Genomic DNA, 18,233 nt, shown 5'->3' on the forward strand with positions numbered 1-18,233 from the left:
AGTGGAAGTATGTTTCCTTTCAATATATCCTCGATGATCATCGGGGCATCATCATGAAAATTCACTTGATGCCATCAAGAGGAAAAAGGGTACATTTGGTAGCCCCTACGGGTGCTTATCAGTTTGAGAAAACGGCGACGACAACTCCACGGTTCAAAAAAAAAGCTAGCCACCACGGCCAACATTACCAGCACGATCACCACGGTTATCACTGCCACTGCCACTGCCACTACAACCACTACTACCAGACTCTGTTTTGTCTTGAATAATCCTGTTTTTTCTCTTCCAAAAAAAAATTTAAAAAAAAAACTCCATACTTCACAACTAGCGGCAGCAGTCATGTTCAACAGATTTAAATTGGACTTTGGAAAGTTCAAAGTGGACATTAAACTAATAGGAGATTTATTTATTTTGGCCGGAGCAGGTTTATCAGTTTACTATTTGTTGAACGTGATCATCAACGAGTATTTGGACAATAGCATAAAGAGCAAGCAGTCCGATCGCAAAGGTGCCGGTATTTTGAAGAAAATCCAGAGTTCAAACCCCCATTTGAAGAATCTCTCGTTGAACCAGTATGAGAAATCGCTACTTAGTTCGTTGGTGACGCCAGAGGAGATTTCAGTGACGTTTGAAGACATTGGTGGTCTTCAAGATATCATTGACGAGTTGAGAGAGGCTGTGATACTTCCCTTGACGGACCCCGAACTCTTTGCTGCACACCTGCATTTGATCAGGTCCCCCAAGGGTGTCTTGTTCTACGGCCCTCCCGGCTGCGGGAAAACAATGTTGGCTAAAGCCATAGCTAAGGAAAGTGGAGCCTTTTTCTTATCCATCAGAATGTCAACGATAATGGACAAATGGTATGGCGAATCCAACAAGATCACTGACGCCATTTTCTCCTTGGCAAACAAATTGCAGCCATGCATAATCTTTATAGACGAGATTGACTCGTTTCTCAGAGACCGGTCCTCGAGCGACCACGAGGTGAGCGCAATGTTGAAAGCAGAGTTTATGACCTTGTGGGACGGATTGAAATCAAACGGTCAAATCATGGTGTTGGGTGCCACCAACAGGAAAAACGATATAGACGAGGCGTTCTTGAGAAGAATGCCAAAGACTTTTGCTATCGGCAAGCCCAATGCCGAACAAAGAGAGGCCATCCTATCTAAGATCTTGAAAGATGCCAAAGTCGACAAGGAGGAGTTTGACTTGCAGTTTATTGTCGACAACACACGCAACTTTAGTGGTTCCGACTTGAGGGAACTATGCCGTGAAGCGGCCATCTTGCCTGTCAGAGAATACATAAAGGAAAACTACAATTACAAGAGCGGGAAGCTCAGTCGAGACGAAAACGACGACTTGCCTGTAAGGGCGTTGAAAACGTCAGACTTTACAAAAGTCACTTCTGTTTCGATGACTAGCGGCATCCCAAGTCTAGCTGTTGATTAGATATGGCTTTTTCTTTGTTTAATTGCAACGCTATATATATATACATGTATTCATACATACACCTCTGCACTCGTGTTGTTTGCCTGGTGGACAGTGCCATTATCCGAACATGTGGTAGCGAGGCTCACCTCAGAGTCCATTTTTTTCATCACTTTTTTTTCATCCTTTTCAACTCAATCCAAACCCTTCTTGACTCTTTTTCCTTCACTTCTTCTCAAGTACAAGAAACCACTGGCTGGTTTTCATTCTATATAGTGATATATAGAAAGAGAAATATAAGCATCCTTTAAACAAACAAAGAAACAAACAAACCAATAAAACAAAAACGGAAAAAAACACACTGAATTTTGGATTACCATGATCCCATCACAGACCTATCTTTGGTTTATTGCACTCCGGCCTCTTCGAAGATCCTTATGCCTGCCAATGACATAATGATTCAAAGCGAGGCCCAAATAAAAAATTCGCACAACTAATTTGGCATCTGCTCTTACAGTACTACTAAGGAAAAAAATATAGATACGCTACGGGAGCTAGAGGTTGGTGACCGAGTTCACGTTCACCAGTTGATAATTAGTTTGATACATTTTGCTCAGACATCGCAAGACTTTTGATCTCCTTTTTGGTAAGATCAAAATCTCCAGCATGCAAGAGATTCTCTGTTCTTTTCCCTCTTGTAATTGTTCCATCTTCATCGTGAGGCCATGAACATACCACTGGCAACCCTTTCTTTTCTTGCAGAAGGCGACGTAGCTTTTACAAGTTTCCCTAGAGTAGGACGACTTCAGGTGGTGGTTGTTCGAGGGCAAATTGCTGCCTTGTAGCAACCTCACTATCACTGTCGCTGTTACTGAGCTTAACGCCGCGCCTGGAAACTGCTGAACATTTAAGGGGCTGGTGGTGGCAAACAAAAGAGACATATACTCTAGAGATTTCCACCACCACTTCAGCTATCCCTTTTCATCTTAAAAAGGCAAGGAGGAAGATATACATCTTAGTTTGACATGTTAAAACTGCGTGGCTGTTTCAATTTCAAACTCAATTTCAATTGCAATTGCAATAGGCGTCCCCTTGTGGTGCGAACGCCGTTTCGCAATAGTTTGATCCGAGGGCTGCTTTACAGACCATTCTCAACTGATATCGAAAACTTGAAACGGCAATCAGACAACCAGGAAAGTGACAATTCCGCCTCGGCAACTGGGGTCATCGACAAAGGATCAAATGAGGTTTTGCTTTATTACTCATTTACAAATTCCCGAAGTTTCATCAAACCGTACATTTCGAGATTCATCCCGTCCAAATGGACCGATGACGAATTGAGAGCAAAAGTCGAAAATGTATCGTCGCCACTACCGGATAACTCGGTAATCACTGAGCTTGTGTCGCTTCCAAGAGACAGTGGAGCGTTTGTCAAATTCAAGTACCCACCAGGTTTATCTGCAAGGGACTTTGTGAAAGATGTCAGGGAGAATGTCAACAAACACGATGAAGGCGGGAAATTTTTCGAGAATGCGTTTACCAGAGCCTTGTTGAACTCCGTATGGAATAGCTCAACCCAGGTTTACAGCGTCAAAGGGGTGCCGTGGATAGAAGATTTGAGACGGTTCCCCAGCGCCAAGCTTGGCATCAAATACGAAGGCAAACCTTTGACCGAGGAAGAACTATACGTGCTCTTTCGAAGGTATGGTTTAATCGATGACATCAAAATTGACGCGGGCGAGGCGTTTATCTTGTTCCACGCCGTGAGGTCGGCCATCTGTGCCAAGCACTGCATCACTGGTATGCAACTAAATCACGACGAAACAACGATCCACATCCGCTATGTCCCGATAAAGAAGACTAATTTTCTCATCGACTTGGTTGCCAGCCATACCAAGATTGCCTTGCCCATTCTTTTGGCACTTTTGGCTACTTTTGCTGTCTTGATATTTGACCCAATTCGAGAATGGTTCATCCAGCTCAAAATCACTAGAAGCGCCCACAAGTTTGAGCAGTACCGAGAAAACAAATGGTTTAAACTAGTTTACGTGCCTTATATGACGCTTGCGGATGCAGTCACCAGCAGCTACGACTATATTGGGAACCAGTTACAAGACGTGGCTGGAACTCGCGATGGTGAGAAACACATGGGAAGTGGCGGATTCGGCGGAGGCGGAGAAGATGACGGGACTTCGTTGCAGGAAAAGAGATTGGAGAGCAATATGTTTTGGCGTGAACGGTTGGAGAAATCCAAAGAGTTGAAACTCTGGATTATGGAAAACACAGACACTTTTATCATTGTGAAAGGACCTCAAGGTTCCGGTAAAGAAGAGTTTGTTATGGACCACACTTTGATCCCCGACTCGAGATTGAATAGAAAGGTCTTGGTTGTCGATTGTGACGAATTGAGCAAGGCAAGATCGGAAAACAACTTGATTGCCAAGACTGCTTCTCAGTTGGGCTATTTCCCTGTTTTCACCTGGACAAATTCCATTTCCCAATTTGTTGACTTGGGTGTTCAAGGCTTAACTGGTCAAAAATCTGGTCTCAGCGAAAGCAAGGAGACTCAGATCAAAAACATGTTTTCCTTAGCGACTCAGGCGATTAGACGCATCACCGATGCAGATTACAAGAGGTATAAAACCGGCGTCGAGAAAAGGAACCGCAAGTTGAAGCAGGAGGACGAAAAGATTGAGGTTCGAAGCCAAGAAGAGTTTCTTTCGCAGCACCCGGAGTCGAAACCCATCATTGTTATCAAAAAGTTTGCCAGAAAAGCCGATGTGCTGTCAAACGATTTCGTGTTCCCCTTAATCGCGGATTGGGCTTCTGGTTTGATTCAAAACAACACAGCGCATGTCATATTCACGACCTCGGATGTTGGTTCCCTCCAGCATTTGACGGAGTCGTTGCCAAATCGAGTTTTCAAAAACATTCCCCTTAGTGATGCTTCGATTGCAAGCTCCAAGCAGTACATTGCCGACGCCTTGAAACTCAAAGACACGTTTGAAATCGACGACTGCATCGCTCCTCTCGGCGGTAGAATGTTGGACTTGCAAGCTTTCATTCGCCGTATAAAGTCTGGCGAAAACCCGCCCCAGGCTGTCAATGAAATGGTTAACCAAGCTGCTGAGTTGATTAGCACTTTTTTCTTGCATGAGCACAAATTCAGCAACGACGACAGCAACTGGAACCCTTCTCAGGTGTGGTTGATTATGAAATTATTGCTGGGGAGCGATTCAATCAGCTACGACACCTTGATCAAACTGCCGCTTTTCAAGAAATCCAAGGAGACGTTGGATACCTTGACTACTTTGGAGAAGTACGACTTGATAACTTTAAAGAGAGACAAGGGTGTCTTGAACGTTATAGAAACGGGCAGACCGCTATTCAAAGCTGCGTTTGAAAATATCATTCTGGATGTGAGGATCTGGAAGCTTTATGAAACGGAGTATTTGTCAAACTTGATAGCTTTGGAAATCGCCAAGATCACCAAGCTCGAGAGCGAGTTGACCAACATTTTCAAAATAGGTAAAGTCGACGGACGAATCGATTATTTGTCGAAAAAAATCGAGCAAAGTAACCAAAAAATCCTTGATTATGAAAAAGAGATTAACGACATTGCCGAGTTTAAAGGAGAATCAAAACGTCAATCATTTCTAGGCATATTTTAAAAAATGAAAAGAAAAAATCATGTTTGTATATAGCCGTTGAATTTTATACATCAGCTCAACAACTGAGCAGTCATCATTTCGTAAGCCATCCGTCTTCGAATCACTTTCATATCTTTCTGCGTGTAATTGAATTTCTTGTTCTGAGCAATGTGTTTGCCCGCTTGACACGTGAATATCCCACAATCGAATCCATTCTGCTGCTGGGGGCAAGGAAGAGATGGCACCAATTTATAAGCCACGGGTGGCTTGTTCAACCTCTGAGCTTCTTGGTTCATATAGTCTTGCAAAGTTGTGCAAGCGTGGATGTTCCCCGACTGCGAAGCGTCAAGCGAGTCGTAGTATGAAATGGTCTTTTCCACATTATCCACCACGGCCAACGCCCAATGGGTGTTGTGGATATTGACGGGCACAAACAACTTGTTCAACGCAAGACAATCTATTTTACGTTTTTTCGCCCATCGAGCTACGCCTTGGTAGCCTCTATCTTCCAACGTGGTGTAAAAGTGCGACGTCCATGCAAACATCTTGTCGTCTGCCTCCGTGGCTAAGGCGAAATAGAAATCAATCACATTGTCATTGATCCATTTCCCATCACGTAGAGTTTGGAGGTCGACTGCTTTCAAGCTGATTTTGAACTTATCAATGACCAATTCGCGAGGCTCCGATTTCCAAGCCCGGTAGACTTGATTCGCTTGCTGATCGGTTAAAGGTTTGACACCTGCGACTGCTTCGAGTCTCTTTTTGGTGATGAGTTCTTGGACTTTTGCTTGTGTTTGCTCGAATGTGGTGGCGATCTTGTCCTTGTAAATGTTGGAGATTAAGTTATCCAATAGTGATGGAGCCGGGGACGATATTGGTCTGGTATTGGCATAGTAATTGAGTATGGATTCTTGATACTTTGTGATGGGAGATTGTGACTCTTGATTGTTTGAGGAAATTGAAAAAGATGGAAAATCTTTGAAGGTGTGTATTCTGGGGTGAGTTAGCGATGTTCGATCTAACTGGCTATAACGCATGGCTCTTGCGATGGACAAATCCGTCCCGTACTGGTTTTTGGTTGCTTCTCGATTGGTTGTTTGTAGTCTCTTGAGTGCAAGTGCTCGTAAAGCACTACTTGTGTCTTTAGCAAGCACGACGTGTCGACTTTGATCGTCAATCAGGGAGTTGTATTTCCCGTTTTGCTCGTTTTCTTCAATCAATATACTATTTTCTCGAAAGTTTCGAGCTGGGTTGGTCTTGTCTATCAAATGAAAGTCATTGGTGATGCCATAGTCATTGATGATCTGGAGATCAGAATCGTTGGGGGATAAAAGAGGACTCTTTTCGGCACAGTCAATGTCTATGTCTATGTCTATATTTCTTGCTTCATCTTGTTCTTTATCTTCTCTATCTTTAAGTGGTGTCTTGTTTTTACCTGTAAAGTGGGATACGATATATGCATGAAGATAGCAAAAAATCCGTTCGAAATATTGCCACAACACGGCAGCGACATGTTTATTCTCTTTTACTGTTCCTCTCGGCAGGGGCTCAAGTAGGTTATAGTGGTTATCCTCTTCTCCATTTGCAGTTGGGTCATGTGTATAAATCCGTTCTAGACCTATGATGGGATTCTCATCATCGTTCATCTCGTTGACAAAGTATCGTCGATCCATGGCTGAGAGTATGTATGTACTGTTCGTGTTGATAAGCATCAAATTTTGTTGCGCGCATGAATTTTTCATAAAGGTGGATGCTGGTGATAGCATCAGGACAGTAACAACACCTTTCCTACTCCAACCACCATGTGTTTTCTCCAGGGAAACACGTTGATGATCTAATAACACAGCGCACCAGTCGATGCCAGTTTCAACTCACCCATCGTGTTGGGTGTTTGAAATAGACGCCCTTATCGCAAGCTTTAGCTGAGTTTTAATTATTTCGGAAAATAAAACTTGCAGGAACAGCCACCTAAAACAAATACCCCTTAACATCGTTCACTTTTGCCGCCTACCCCCCAAGTCCTGAACCCGTTAGAAACGCTTACTTTTTGAAAATCCATGTTTCTTCAATTTTTTTAAAAAACCAAGCATGGACCAGGGGTAAGGAAAGAAAGAGCACACCTATAAATGTGTAGTTGAGAATCAGCTTCATCAGCAATTGCATGCATGGAGAGAAATAAAGAAGGCTTTAGGCGGATGAAACAGGAAATTCTGCTGCAGCTGCTGCTATGGGGGAGCGGGATAGAACCCTCTTGCCACTTTAACGCAGTGGCAAGTAAACTGAGTTAATCTCTAGCGACGATGAGGACGACCACGACGACCACGACGAGGCAAAAATGCCCCGTGGCCCAAAACGAGCCAGTAGATCATGTACTGTACGGTTTAAGAGTTTCGGCACGGGAGCTAAATGTGCCACAGATGCGCCAGTTTCCAAACGCGACGATGGCGCCGGGTGTTGGGCGTTTGGACGTTGGGGTTTTGCATCGTGGGCATGGAATTCCCAGATTTAACAGTTGAATTGCTACTGTTACCGACGCAGAGAATATTCTGAAGCAACCAACACCGTTTCGTAAGGGGTTGGGCTCTGCCACGTGGTGTAATAAATCGATATTGTTCAACGTTCTGCACATCTTCGACTGCTGCCTTCCTTAAACAACGTATAATGATTACATGGGATAATTGACACACTGTGCACGACTTTTGCGCTTGAGATACAACCACACACACCTCTTTTTTTTTACAACCAAATTGAAATTCATCACCACCAACACCACTCTTTTTTGCCACATCAACAAGACCACAGCGCTATCGGGTCAATTGCACGTTTGGGAAAGGTAAGATATAGTCATTGAGTCTCTCACCGCCTTTTTTCTGAGTCTTTTGAAGTCTGAATTGGCAAAAAACCAAAAAAAAAAAATCTTGAGAGAGTTCCGTGCTCAGATCTATCATATTATTTATCTACATGTACGTATAAACGAGTTTCAACGCAATTTATAGAGTCTCGCTGCCTTAGACAGAGAATGCCGCCCCCTTGACAGATCCTGGTTTCATTCTCATTCTAAACTGCATTTTTCCCCCCCTCCCCCCGTGTTCAATTTTGAAGTCTGGTTGGAGGTATCTCTGGAATCCAGACCAATTATGACCCGGAAGCTTGCACAAAAACAGTTCTCTAATAATTTATATGAAGAAAATAAAAATCGACACCCACACTTTTTAGCGGTGAACCGAGCCAAAACAACAAAACAGAGCTCATCGAATTTCAGTGCAACACTATACACAAGATTAATCTTGTTGTTTTTTCGGGAGACTTTGGTGTTCCATTAGATTCTTGAATTGGGTTAAATCATGTCACTAAGGTTTGAAAAGTGCATGATACACAGAAATACAACCAAACAACACATCTGCAGAAGAGAGAGACTCTTGAAATTTAGAAATTACGAATTTTGAGCACACAAAATCTAACATTACTGACTTTTTTTTTTTAAGCACGGTGCAAGTACTACTATTAGATAGAGTAGTGATAGATTTAAAAAAAAAAAAAAATAGAAGGAGACCTTTGCTTCCCCAAAATCAAGAGCGTTGTTTCGATCAATTCTATATAAGAAAGAGTATCGAGAGTAATTTTCAAAGGAAGAGAAAACTTTTCTGGAAAAGCAGAATCGTTTCCATTGAGTCCTTTTTCTTTTGCATTCAAGCATTTACAACATCAAGCGGTGAATCTAGTGTATTCCAGGGAGAGAGAGAGAAAGAGTGTGAGAGAGTGATAGAGAGAGAGAAATATTGAGATTAAGATTGGGAAGAGTTGACAAAACGAAAATTAGATTAGGAGCAAGCAAGCGGCTTTAATTTTTGGGTTCTTTTTTTTTTTTTGTTTTTTTGTTTTTTTTTGGCTTCTGCAAACTCTATCATTATCACTCAATTTAAGAACCTTTAGTTGTCAAGAAAACACAGGAGCTTCTTTGCCAGGACTTTTCTTAACCATACCATCTACAGAAGCTTTCTAAAATTTTCTTTTAAACAACCGGACAAACAAAATAAAAGCAAACCCATATAAGAGTCTACTAATTTGTCAACGTTTTTTCACTCATAACTCACTGTTAAGTTCTTTTCCCCAATTTCCACTTGAAATATATCCATCCGCTTTCTTTTTTTTTTGAAGAAACTAAATTATGTCTGATAGTGAAGGATCCAAAGCAGTATCCACTTCTCAGAACGCCTCATCGACGGATCCTAAAGACCAAGGTCAAGAAACAAAGATGTTATTTGGAACGAAATTAGAGCATGAAATTTATACACCATGGAAGGACTACTACATCAACTACAACCAATTGAAGAAACTATTGAAGGAAGGGGTGATTTTGAAGAACAATTGGACCGATAAGGATGAACAAAACTTTGTCAGCGCATTGGATGAGAATCTTGAAAAAGTCTTTGGCTTTCAGCATGAGAAGTTTGACGAGTTGAGCGAAGAGTTGAACAAGTTGCAAACACAAACTGAAGTGGCTGACAGTTTTAATGTTGAGGCATTCTCGAAGAAATTGGACGACTTGTTGAGCGAGGCGCAGAACTTGGAGCATTTCCAGAGATTAAACTATACTGGGTTTATCAAGATTGTGAAAAAGCACGATAGAATCCACCCAGAATACTCTGTCAAGCCATTGTTGAATGTGAGATTAAAGAACTTGCCATTCCACTCGGAAGACTACTCTCCATTGTTGTACAAGATTGGTACCTTGTTTCAATACTTGAGAGACAACTATGAAGTGAATCAATCATTATCGAAGTTGTCATCTTTCAACGATGGTGCTTTAAGTGGAGAATTCCAATCTTTTAAGTTTTGGATCCACCCTGATAACTTGATGGAAGTCAAGACCACTATTTTGAGACATTTGCCTGTTTTGATTTACGACTCGAGCAACAAGGACGATGAGGATGACGATGATGACAATGGGGACGACGAGGAAGGTGACCACAAAGTTACCCAGACTGACCAAACCGTCAATTGCTTATATTTCGATAACGAGCACTTTGACCTTTACAACAACAAATTGACCAAATTGAACAACTCAGCCACGTTGCGTATAAGATGGATTGGGAAATTGAGCGACAAGCCGAAAATCACCATGGAAAAGAAGCAATTTGATGTCAACTCCAATTTCCATGTCGACGACAAGATTGAGTTGAGACAGAAATACATAAACAAATTTGTCATTAAAAAGGAAGTTCCCGAGAAATTTACAAAGATCAATGATGAAGCCACCGTGAATAATTTGTTGAAGTTTATTGAAGAAAACAACTTGCAACCAATATTGAGAACCACTTATAAGAGAACTGCATTTCAAATTCCAGGAGACGACAAGATCAGAATCGTTATTGATTCAGATTTGAATTTCATCAGAGAGGACTCGTTTGATTCGCAATTACCAATCAGAGACCCAAGTCAATGGCACCGTTTGGACATTGACAAGGCCAAGGATGCACAAAAGTTTTTGAGAAAGGGAGAATATAACAAGTTTCCCTTTTCAACCATGGAGATTAAGATTAAAAAATCTTCAGTTAAAAATTTCAAAAAGTTGCAATGGATCAACGAGTTGATTAATAATTCTTACTTGGTCAAGGAGATTCCTAATTTCTCCAAGTTCATCCACGGTGTGGCAATCTTATTCTTGGAGGACGACAAGTTGGACAACATTCCAATGTGGTTCAACGAATTGGAAGGTGACATTAATGACGATTTGCCCAAGTTCCCGGCCAAGATCAACAATGATGGAATCACCACATTGAGCAATGACGATAACTTGTCCAAGTTCAAGTCAATGTTGTTGAAAAATAATGCCTCTAATTTCCAACCTAGATCGGCTTCGTTTTCAGGTAGCTTGCTTTACAAAGGTGCCGGAGAAGGAGATGAAGACGACGATGATGATGATGACGACGATTCGTTTGATGGAAGTAAAAAGATTGTCACCATCCAAGAAGAGCAAGACAAGCCAGCCAATGGTCATGGTAATGGTTCGTCATTGCAAAACCAGCAACATCAGCAGCAGATCAACCTCACCACTGACGACCAATCGTCTGATTTTGATGACGATGACGACGACGACTTGCGCAAGCCTTCTGCACTTCGTAAATTGATCAACTTGCCCAATGAGTTCTCCAAGCTCATTGATGTTGATTCCGAGGACGAAGAGATTGAGTTGCCTCCCGGAGTTGTTAAGCCAGAGCAGTGGATCAAAAACATGGGTCCCATCAGGATTGAACCCAAAGTTTGGTTAGCCAATGAGCGTACATTCAATAGATGGTTGCATGTCACCGTCTTGTTATCTTCTTTAACATTTATCATTTACAACTCAACCAAAGATTCAAACTTTCAACAACTAAGTTTATACTTGGCGTGGTTTTACTTTTTATTGACCGTGTTCAGCTGTATATGGGGTTACTTCATTTACATGACCAGAAGAGGAATCATCTTGGAGAGAAGTAGTAAGCATTTGGATAACTCCATTGGGCCCTTGGTCGTTGCATTTGGATTGATCATTGCATTGATTCTCAACTTTATCTTTGGTTGGAAGAACTTAAAGTTGGACACAAACGCTGACTTCTATGTTAGAAATCCCATGCACAAGAAAGTGCATGAATTTGTCATTAGCATGGTGAATTGATGAGAGTCGAAAAAAGGAGGGAGCAAGAGACACCCACAATAAATATATATATATAAAACAAAAAGCGTTTATATAAAAGAATTGCACCGTCTTGCACTTTTACCTCTCTCTCTCAATCTTATCCCTTGACAGTCTACAATGGGCTACTTGAACGCATTGAATGGGTCCATGGTTGTGTGAGATGTGTGATATACGTGAGTGGGTGGTTGATTGAAGATTTGGAGGTCTCGCTGTTCGGTTGTGCTGGTCCTGTATATAGCTGTACTCACACCAAGGTTCCCACCACGGTGGTGTCCTTTTTTTTTCTCACAGTCAACGAATATTTCAATCTATCAATCAACAAACCAACCAACCAGGAGACCCACCCACACCCGGAAACAGCAACTTTTAAGCATTGACTGGCGTCGGAATAAGGTATTTCGCTTCAACAGAGAAAAAAATGTCATTTAACACCACATTATATACAGTTTCAGCCTTGCTAATACTAGACAACGAGGGAAATAGGTTATATGCCAAATACTATACTTCGTCACTAGCAGAACCTCAAAAGGAAGCCAGCTCAACACCAAACTCCACAACGAAAACGAAAGCAAGGGCAACGTCCAGCACGTCAAGCAGCGGAACCGGCGCACAGCAGGAGCAGTTGAAATCGGAAAAGACGCTTTTCTCCAAGATCAATAAAGTCAACCAGGACATCATACTCTATGATCAGCACATCATCTGCTATAAGCAAACCAACGATGTTACCATTATACTCACTGCCCCCATAAACGAAAACGAGTGTCTCATATACTCGACATTGACCAACTTGATCGAGGCCTTACAGATTTTGCTCAACAACAACAGTGTCGATAAGCAGACGATAATTACAAATTACGACTTGGTGACATTGGCCATCGACGAGACCATCGATGATGGTATCATCATTGAATACGACCCGGCCACGATTGTGAGTCGTGTCACCAATGCTCCTGTCAACAACCCGACGGTGGTTGATTTGAAGAATATCGATTTGAGTGAAAAGGGATTGTTTAATGCCTTGAGCTTTGCTGGGAAGAAGTTGGGAGAAAGGTTGCAGCAAGGGTTGTAGAGGTTAGTTTCTGGTCAAGAGAGGCATATATATGTAGAGCGTATATTGACGGTGTTTTTTTTAAAAACAAATTTTGAAATATACCGATGGGTTAACTCTGGGAATTGCGCTTCTCTGTTGTATTTTTTTTTTGGTGATTTTTACGTAGAGTTAAATGTATCAACAAAGATAAAACCATCTACCCACCTCATCCGTTCCAGATCGACGATATTCGTAAAAACCGATGGAAGACTCGTTCAACTTCTCACTACTACGAATACCAATAGCACAAGTGCTCAAAGCGTCTGGGTTCGACAAATGCAAACCGTCGCATCTCGCCATACTCACGGACTTGAGTCTCCATTTCATGAACGAGTTAACTCAAGAGGCAATCAAATGCAGCCAGGTTCGAATACAATCCAACTCGCCTGAAGTACAAGACGTGATGCAAGCCATGATAAACATTGGGTTCATCAAGGCGCAGAATCCGCATTTGATCCACGATGCCTATTTCAAAGAAAATGAGCAATATAACACTAAATCCATCATTTCTTTTCGAGATTGGTTTCAGCGTAGCTATAATTTTGCCACGGCGGCGTTGAAATTGAATCAAGTGCCGCAAAGTTTGATCAATGCCTTGATTGAGAAACGCCGGTTGGATGTCGACGATGGCGGTGCTAACGCGGGGACGGGGACGGGGGAGAGTGCCGTGGAGAAGCGCAAGCGCAAGCATAAGGAACGACAAGAGTTTTATAATCAGTTGAAGTTGAATGATGATGAGCAGAAACAGGCGGAGGAGCATCATCGTAAGCAGGAGGAAAAAGAGGAAGAAGAAGAAGAAGCAGCTGCGAAACAGCAGCAGCAACAGCAACAGCAACAACATCAACAACAGGTGGGAGCAACGTCGCTAAGTGGTGGTGTCGATGGCGATGGCGCTAATGAGGAAAGCAAGAAGAAAAAGAGAAAGATGACCTGGTTAAACTATTTACTTGAAAAGGACTTGAAGTTGGGCCATGACCTCAAATTTCTCAATGCTAATGAGTTTATCCTTGACGAGTTTCTAAAGTTTCAAGATGATAAAGATTTGCACCCTGCTGAGACCACCAAGGCTGATTTGGATGAAGTTGTCGCTGAATCAGAAAAGAATGACTATATAGTGAGTGAGATTCCCAAGCCTCGTGATTTTGAATTTGAGTATGAATCCGGTGCCGTTGGTGGTGCTAGTGGCGGCGGAGTATTCTTTGGCAAGGAGAAAATGAGGGACGCTGCTGATGTCAATGCTGATCTTTGGAAAAGCGAAGAGAATTTAAAGGCATTTTTGCCTTATAATGTCAAGTATCCGGAGGAACTCTTGTCTGATGAGCTCGATGTTGTTGTTGAGGGTGGCGGGGCTGGTGAACTGAGTCCGCAGCCTTTACCCGATGAGCTATTCGCTGAACCTGGCGATGTAATATCTGGTGATTTAATCATGGGCGAGAGCTGAATGTCCAGTTTTGGAAAGAAAAAAAAAAGCACCCATTATGGTCTTAATGTGATTTGACAGCCTGATGAGAACTCGGTTCACGTGGCAGTTTGACTTACGAAACGTCGAGTATCCAAGCTGCTTGTGCTGAAACTGTTCAACAAAAGAAAAAAAAAGCATTGCCAAGGTAAATGGCTGACAGTTTTTGGTTTCGGCAAAAGATGCAGCTAGAATTTAGAGCGAATTCTTTACATGATAATAGCGCGGGGGAAGAAGCTACTGCCCAAGCAGATGCCATGGCACGTTTACGGAAGAACAAAGAAGAAAACAAGAGAAGTTCATAGTTTTACTTGTTTGTCGAAAGTGTCCTGGAAGAATCGACGTCCAAGAGATAAAATTTGGACGATGAGCAGGATGAGCAACGACTATGGTTGAAATTTCATCAAATGCCTCAGAAGTCAAGGATTCAAAGACTCGTTCCCTTTTTTTTTTTTTTTTTTTTGAGGCCACTTCGAGACTCCAAGATTTAAGCCCATGTGTGTAACTTTTTGTAGGCGACATGTTGCAGACTCTATTGCAGGTTTCAAGTGAACAATATACTCGTTTCCATCCTGAATCCGAGCGATTTCATCGACTTTCGCCTAGTTTTTGCTGAAACATGTTTCAAGAAATTGCAAAGTGGAAGGATTTCCCTAGCGTCTAGTGAGATTCAGAAAAAATTGATCGACTCGATTCGACCAAAGCAATGTAGGCGGGACCAAATTCTGAAGCTACATTGTTTTGCAATTTTTCAAGCAAAGGCTAAGCACCCTCGTAAAGCTCTTGCAAGCTGTTTGAGGAATGATCAGCCGGAAGCGACGGAGTTCCAACTCGTCGCTGGGGGAGTTGGTGGGGAGATGTGGTTAAGGTTAGCGTACTGCGTGTTTTGCAAAACAGTGTAATTCCCCTAAACCCTAAACTCGGAGGGACATGACACAATTCATTACTGTTTACGAATGGTTACATTGCTGCTTAAAGGGGGGAAACAAGAACAACAAGAGGAGTCAGATGGTGAGATTGGGTACGTGTCACGATGGGATAAATGTATGGGAGTCAAAAATCGACAATCTTTGGAATCTAAAGGAGCAATGAACAAAAAAAAAAAAACAAGACGCGTCACATTGTGAGCTCCTTTTTTTTTGCCACATTGTTTCCCAATCGGGTTAAATTGGAAGAGACAAAGTGGCAGTGGGCAGTGGACAGTGGACAGCGGCGTTTCAGCAGCAATACCCACGCCAGAGGAGTTATGAAGGTGGTGTCTGTAGTTGCCACCCGGTGAATCCAACCCGCAGCAGAAATTTCCGAGGCTGGGCGGATCAGAGTTAGAGTTGTCGGGGCATAAAATGACATCAGGGGTAAAGAAACAACCAAAAGAAAAGAACATGACAATAGTGCTGCAAGTACCGTTTGTAGGCAGCGGGTGATGCAGAACAAGGAAATACAAAAGAAAATCGAAGGAATATACAGGAGGCAAAGGAACGATGCATGAATTTGGCGCGTCGTTGGAGTTTTGAACAGTGTGCCAGTGGTGCTCCAGCTGCAGCTGCTCTAGTTCTGCTCAAGATGATGAGACCCAACCAGTGCTGCTAACGGAAGTTTAGTAGTAGCAGCAGTATTTTTAATTTCGGTTCCAGACTAACAAATTTCATCCAAAGTTGATGGGGTTCATGACCCGGACTCGATTGCTGTTCCCATACGTCATTACCATCCAACCCGCTCTCTGTTTCTCTCCTAAAAAGTATCCTTGTATATATAGGGGCAGATCCCGTCCCGTTTCTTGTAGTTCCTCTGGAAGCAGCCTGGATCAAACCAACCCTCGAGGTGAAGAAGAGAAAAAAAAAAAGAGTGCTACCATACGTGCCGCCCAAGCTAAATTGCATTGTTTTAATTGCAGTTTAAAAATAACACCAGCAACTGTACAATTAGGCCAAAAGGGGAACCCACACTTCCCGCCCCCTCCCCCCGAATTACTGAGACACCTATATATTGGCAGTGATATTCTCCTATCCAATAGGCAGATCGACCGCCAGTTGTATATACACCCATACAGGTTCGCAACACGTTTATTCCAGACTACCTCGACAGTATCCCTTTGTTCTGCCTTGTCCTGGCTTATTGTCTCAATTTGAGCAAGAACAGAAAAGACAGGAAATAGAATTAACCCACACCCACTCCATTTTTTGAAAGTTTCATCTTTTGTATAAAACCTTTTTTCGATTTGACATATCCACTGAAGGTTATCTATCAGCATATATATATCTCAGACACCCACGTCCTTGAGTAATCCGGCCGATCCAAACTAAAGCCCACTCGAGCCAGAAACTCCTTATTACCGTTTTTTTTTTGGCCTGTGCTCGGGATTAGAATCACCAACACGACACGTCTTGATTACACGTCACATCCATATTTTTTCCAACCGCCCCCCTGACAACTTGCACCATGATAAATAAGAACCAAAACCTTCACTTGAACTTGAAATTAGTCAACAACAACAATGGCGTCAAGCAAGAGTATAACTCATCCAATGGGTCTTGTTCGTCGGCAACTATACCTTTTACTCCCATCGACCAAACATTGTCCACCCCTGTGGAGGCTCCGGTTCTGCCACGTGCATACCAAGCACCGCCACCGTTGAAACACCAAACGCTGTACCTGTTTTACCATCCAACTCAGCAACAACACGGAAGCAGCAGTGGCATCTATACTCACCCATCATACAGCCAAAGTGATGAACAGCTCACTGACGTGGATGAGCCAAGCACATTCACCGGCAGTGGCTTAAGCAGAACTAGTACCCATTCTAGGTATATGAACAACTCCAACGGTCCAATGTCGAACTCGTTGAAGAACAGTTCCATCTCAAACCTTTCACTTAACGAAATTAATGTCATGACCTATAATCAGCAACAACAACAACAACAACAACAACAACAACAGCAACAGCAGCAGCAGCAACAAGGAAGCGCATCCTCATCGTCGTCCTCGGCTAGATCTCGCTCCTCGCTGGTGAATCTTCGCAAACAGTCGCTCACGAGAAACAACTCAAATAGCTGGTTGCACGTTGGCAATATGCATAACCTTAGACCGCATGGCATCAATTGCGTGGGCGGACATTCAGAGTTTAACGTGAGTTCGGATTCATTGATGGACTATGTGCCACAAGCAATGATCAACCGCGCCGCCCTTGGCTCTGCTGGCTCTGCTGGCTCTGCCGGCTCTGCCTTGTCTGCTGGCTCTAGTGGCTCCATCTCGGCGGGTCCCTATGGTCAATTGCCACAATTGCAAACAAATCTCGTCAATGGCCAATTGAACTCTATGATGCTAGATTATCGTATAGGCACGCCGCCAATCTCCCACAAAGGGTCAATAACGTCTACAAACTCGCCAACTTACACGCAAACCATTCTGTATGACCTGCAATCACAAACCACAGGCAACAACAGCGATATTTATTTGAATTTGAGAAGAAACAAGAGCTCATCATCGTCTAGCATTTCGTCTGCCACCTCTGGTAATCGCTTTGCTGGAATGGACAGTGCGAATATCCAAGCCTTGAACGCGTTGAATGGAAGAAGCGCAAGCACCAGTGGCTATGGCGCCAACTACTACCATGCTAGTGGTTTGGGCTTGGGCTTGGATTCACCTTTTTGCTCGGCAACATCGAGTGCAGCAACTCCAGGTGAAGAGTATTTCAGCAGCCAGCAACTGTCTCAATCACAACCAATCCCCGCGCAGCAACTGCCCGAGGATATGCCTATTATGGAAAACGAACGGTTAAATTTGCCCGCTAACGTCTCGTTGAATGAGAAAAAGAGAGATTCATTGAAATTGAAAAGAGGAATACATTAGAAGCGCAAGCAAGAGTACCCAGTGCCAGGTGCCACGTTCCCAAGTGGAAGTACAGGAGACTTTTCAACTACACCAGAG

The 18,233-nt window shown here is 42.8% G+C and overlaps 7 protein-coding genes across 7 annotated transcripts; 6 read left to right on the forward strand and 1 right to left on the reverse strand. All coding sequences in view use genetic code 12, as the record gives it.

Annotated features, from left to right (window-relative positions):
- Positions 1–339: 339 nt before the first annotated feature.
- LODBEIA_P08030 (uncharacterized protein) lies at positions 340–1,449 on the forward strand (the record flags this gene model as incomplete). Its single annotated transcript, XM_066976764.1, has 1 exon — positions 340–1,449. The coding sequence occupies one exon, from the start codon at positions 340–342 to the stop codon at positions 1,447–1,449; it is 1,110 nt and encodes a 369-aa protein (XP_066827741.1).
- Positions 1,450–2,453: 1,004 nt separating this feature from the next.
- Positions 2,454–5,099, forward strand: LODBEIA_P08040 (uncharacterized protein; the record flags this gene model as incomplete). Its single annotated transcript, XM_066976765.1, has 1 exon — positions 2,454–5,099. One exon carries the CDS (start codon positions 2,454–2,456, stop codon positions 5,097–5,099), a length of 2,646 nt encoding a protein of 881 aa, XP_066827742.1.
- A 50-nt stretch (positions 5,100–5,149) lies between these two features.
- Positions 5,150–6,751, reverse strand: LODBEIA_P08050 (uncharacterized protein; the record flags this gene model as incomplete). Its single annotated transcript, XM_066976766.1, has 1 exon — positions 5,150–6,751. The coding sequence occupies one exon, from the start codon at positions 6,749–6,751 to the stop codon at positions 5,150–5,152; it is 1,602 nt and encodes a 533-aa protein (XP_066827743.1).
- Positions 6,752–9,246: 2,495 nt separating this feature from the next.
- Positions 9,247–11,736, forward strand: LODBEIA_P08060 (uncharacterized protein; the record flags this gene model as incomplete). The annotated part of the gene is made up of 1 exon (XM_066976767.1): positions 9,247–11,736. One exon carries the CDS (start codon positions 9,247–9,249, stop codon positions 11,734–11,736), a length of 2,490 nt encoding a protein of 829 aa, XP_066827744.1.
- Positions 11,737–12,175: 439 nt separating this feature from the next.
- Positions 12,176–12,826, forward strand: LODBEIA_P08070 (uncharacterized protein; the record flags this gene model as incomplete). The annotated part of the gene is made up of 1 exon (XM_066976768.1): positions 12,176–12,826. One exon carries the CDS (start codon positions 12,176–12,178, stop codon positions 12,824–12,826), a length of 651 nt encoding a protein of 216 aa, XP_066827745.1.
- A 223-nt stretch (positions 12,827–13,049) lies between these two features.
- On the forward strand, positions 13,050–14,288 carry LODBEIA_P08080 (uncharacterized protein; the record flags this gene model as incomplete). Its single annotated transcript, XM_066976769.1, has 1 exon — positions 13,050–14,288. One exon carries the CDS (start codon positions 13,050–13,052, stop codon positions 14,286–14,288), a length of 1,239 nt encoding a protein of 412 aa, XP_066827746.1.
- A 2,457-nt stretch (positions 14,289–16,745) lies between these two features.
- On the forward strand, positions 16,746–18,155 carry LODBEIA_P08090 (uncharacterized protein; the record flags this gene model as incomplete). Its single annotated transcript, XM_066976770.1, has 1 exon — positions 16,746–18,155. One exon carries the CDS (start codon positions 16,746–16,748, stop codon positions 18,153–18,155), a length of 1,410 nt encoding a protein of 469 aa, XP_066827747.1.
- Between the last annotated feature and the right edge of the window lie 78 nt (positions 18,156–18,233).

Source organism: Lodderomyces beijingensis (genome assembly GCF_963989305.1).
Source record: "Lodderomyces beijingensis strain CBS 14171 genome assembly, chromosome: 1".
NCBI lineage: Eukaryota > Fungi > Ascomycota > Pichiomycetes > Serinales > Debaryomycetaceae > Lodderomyces > Lodderomyces beijingensis.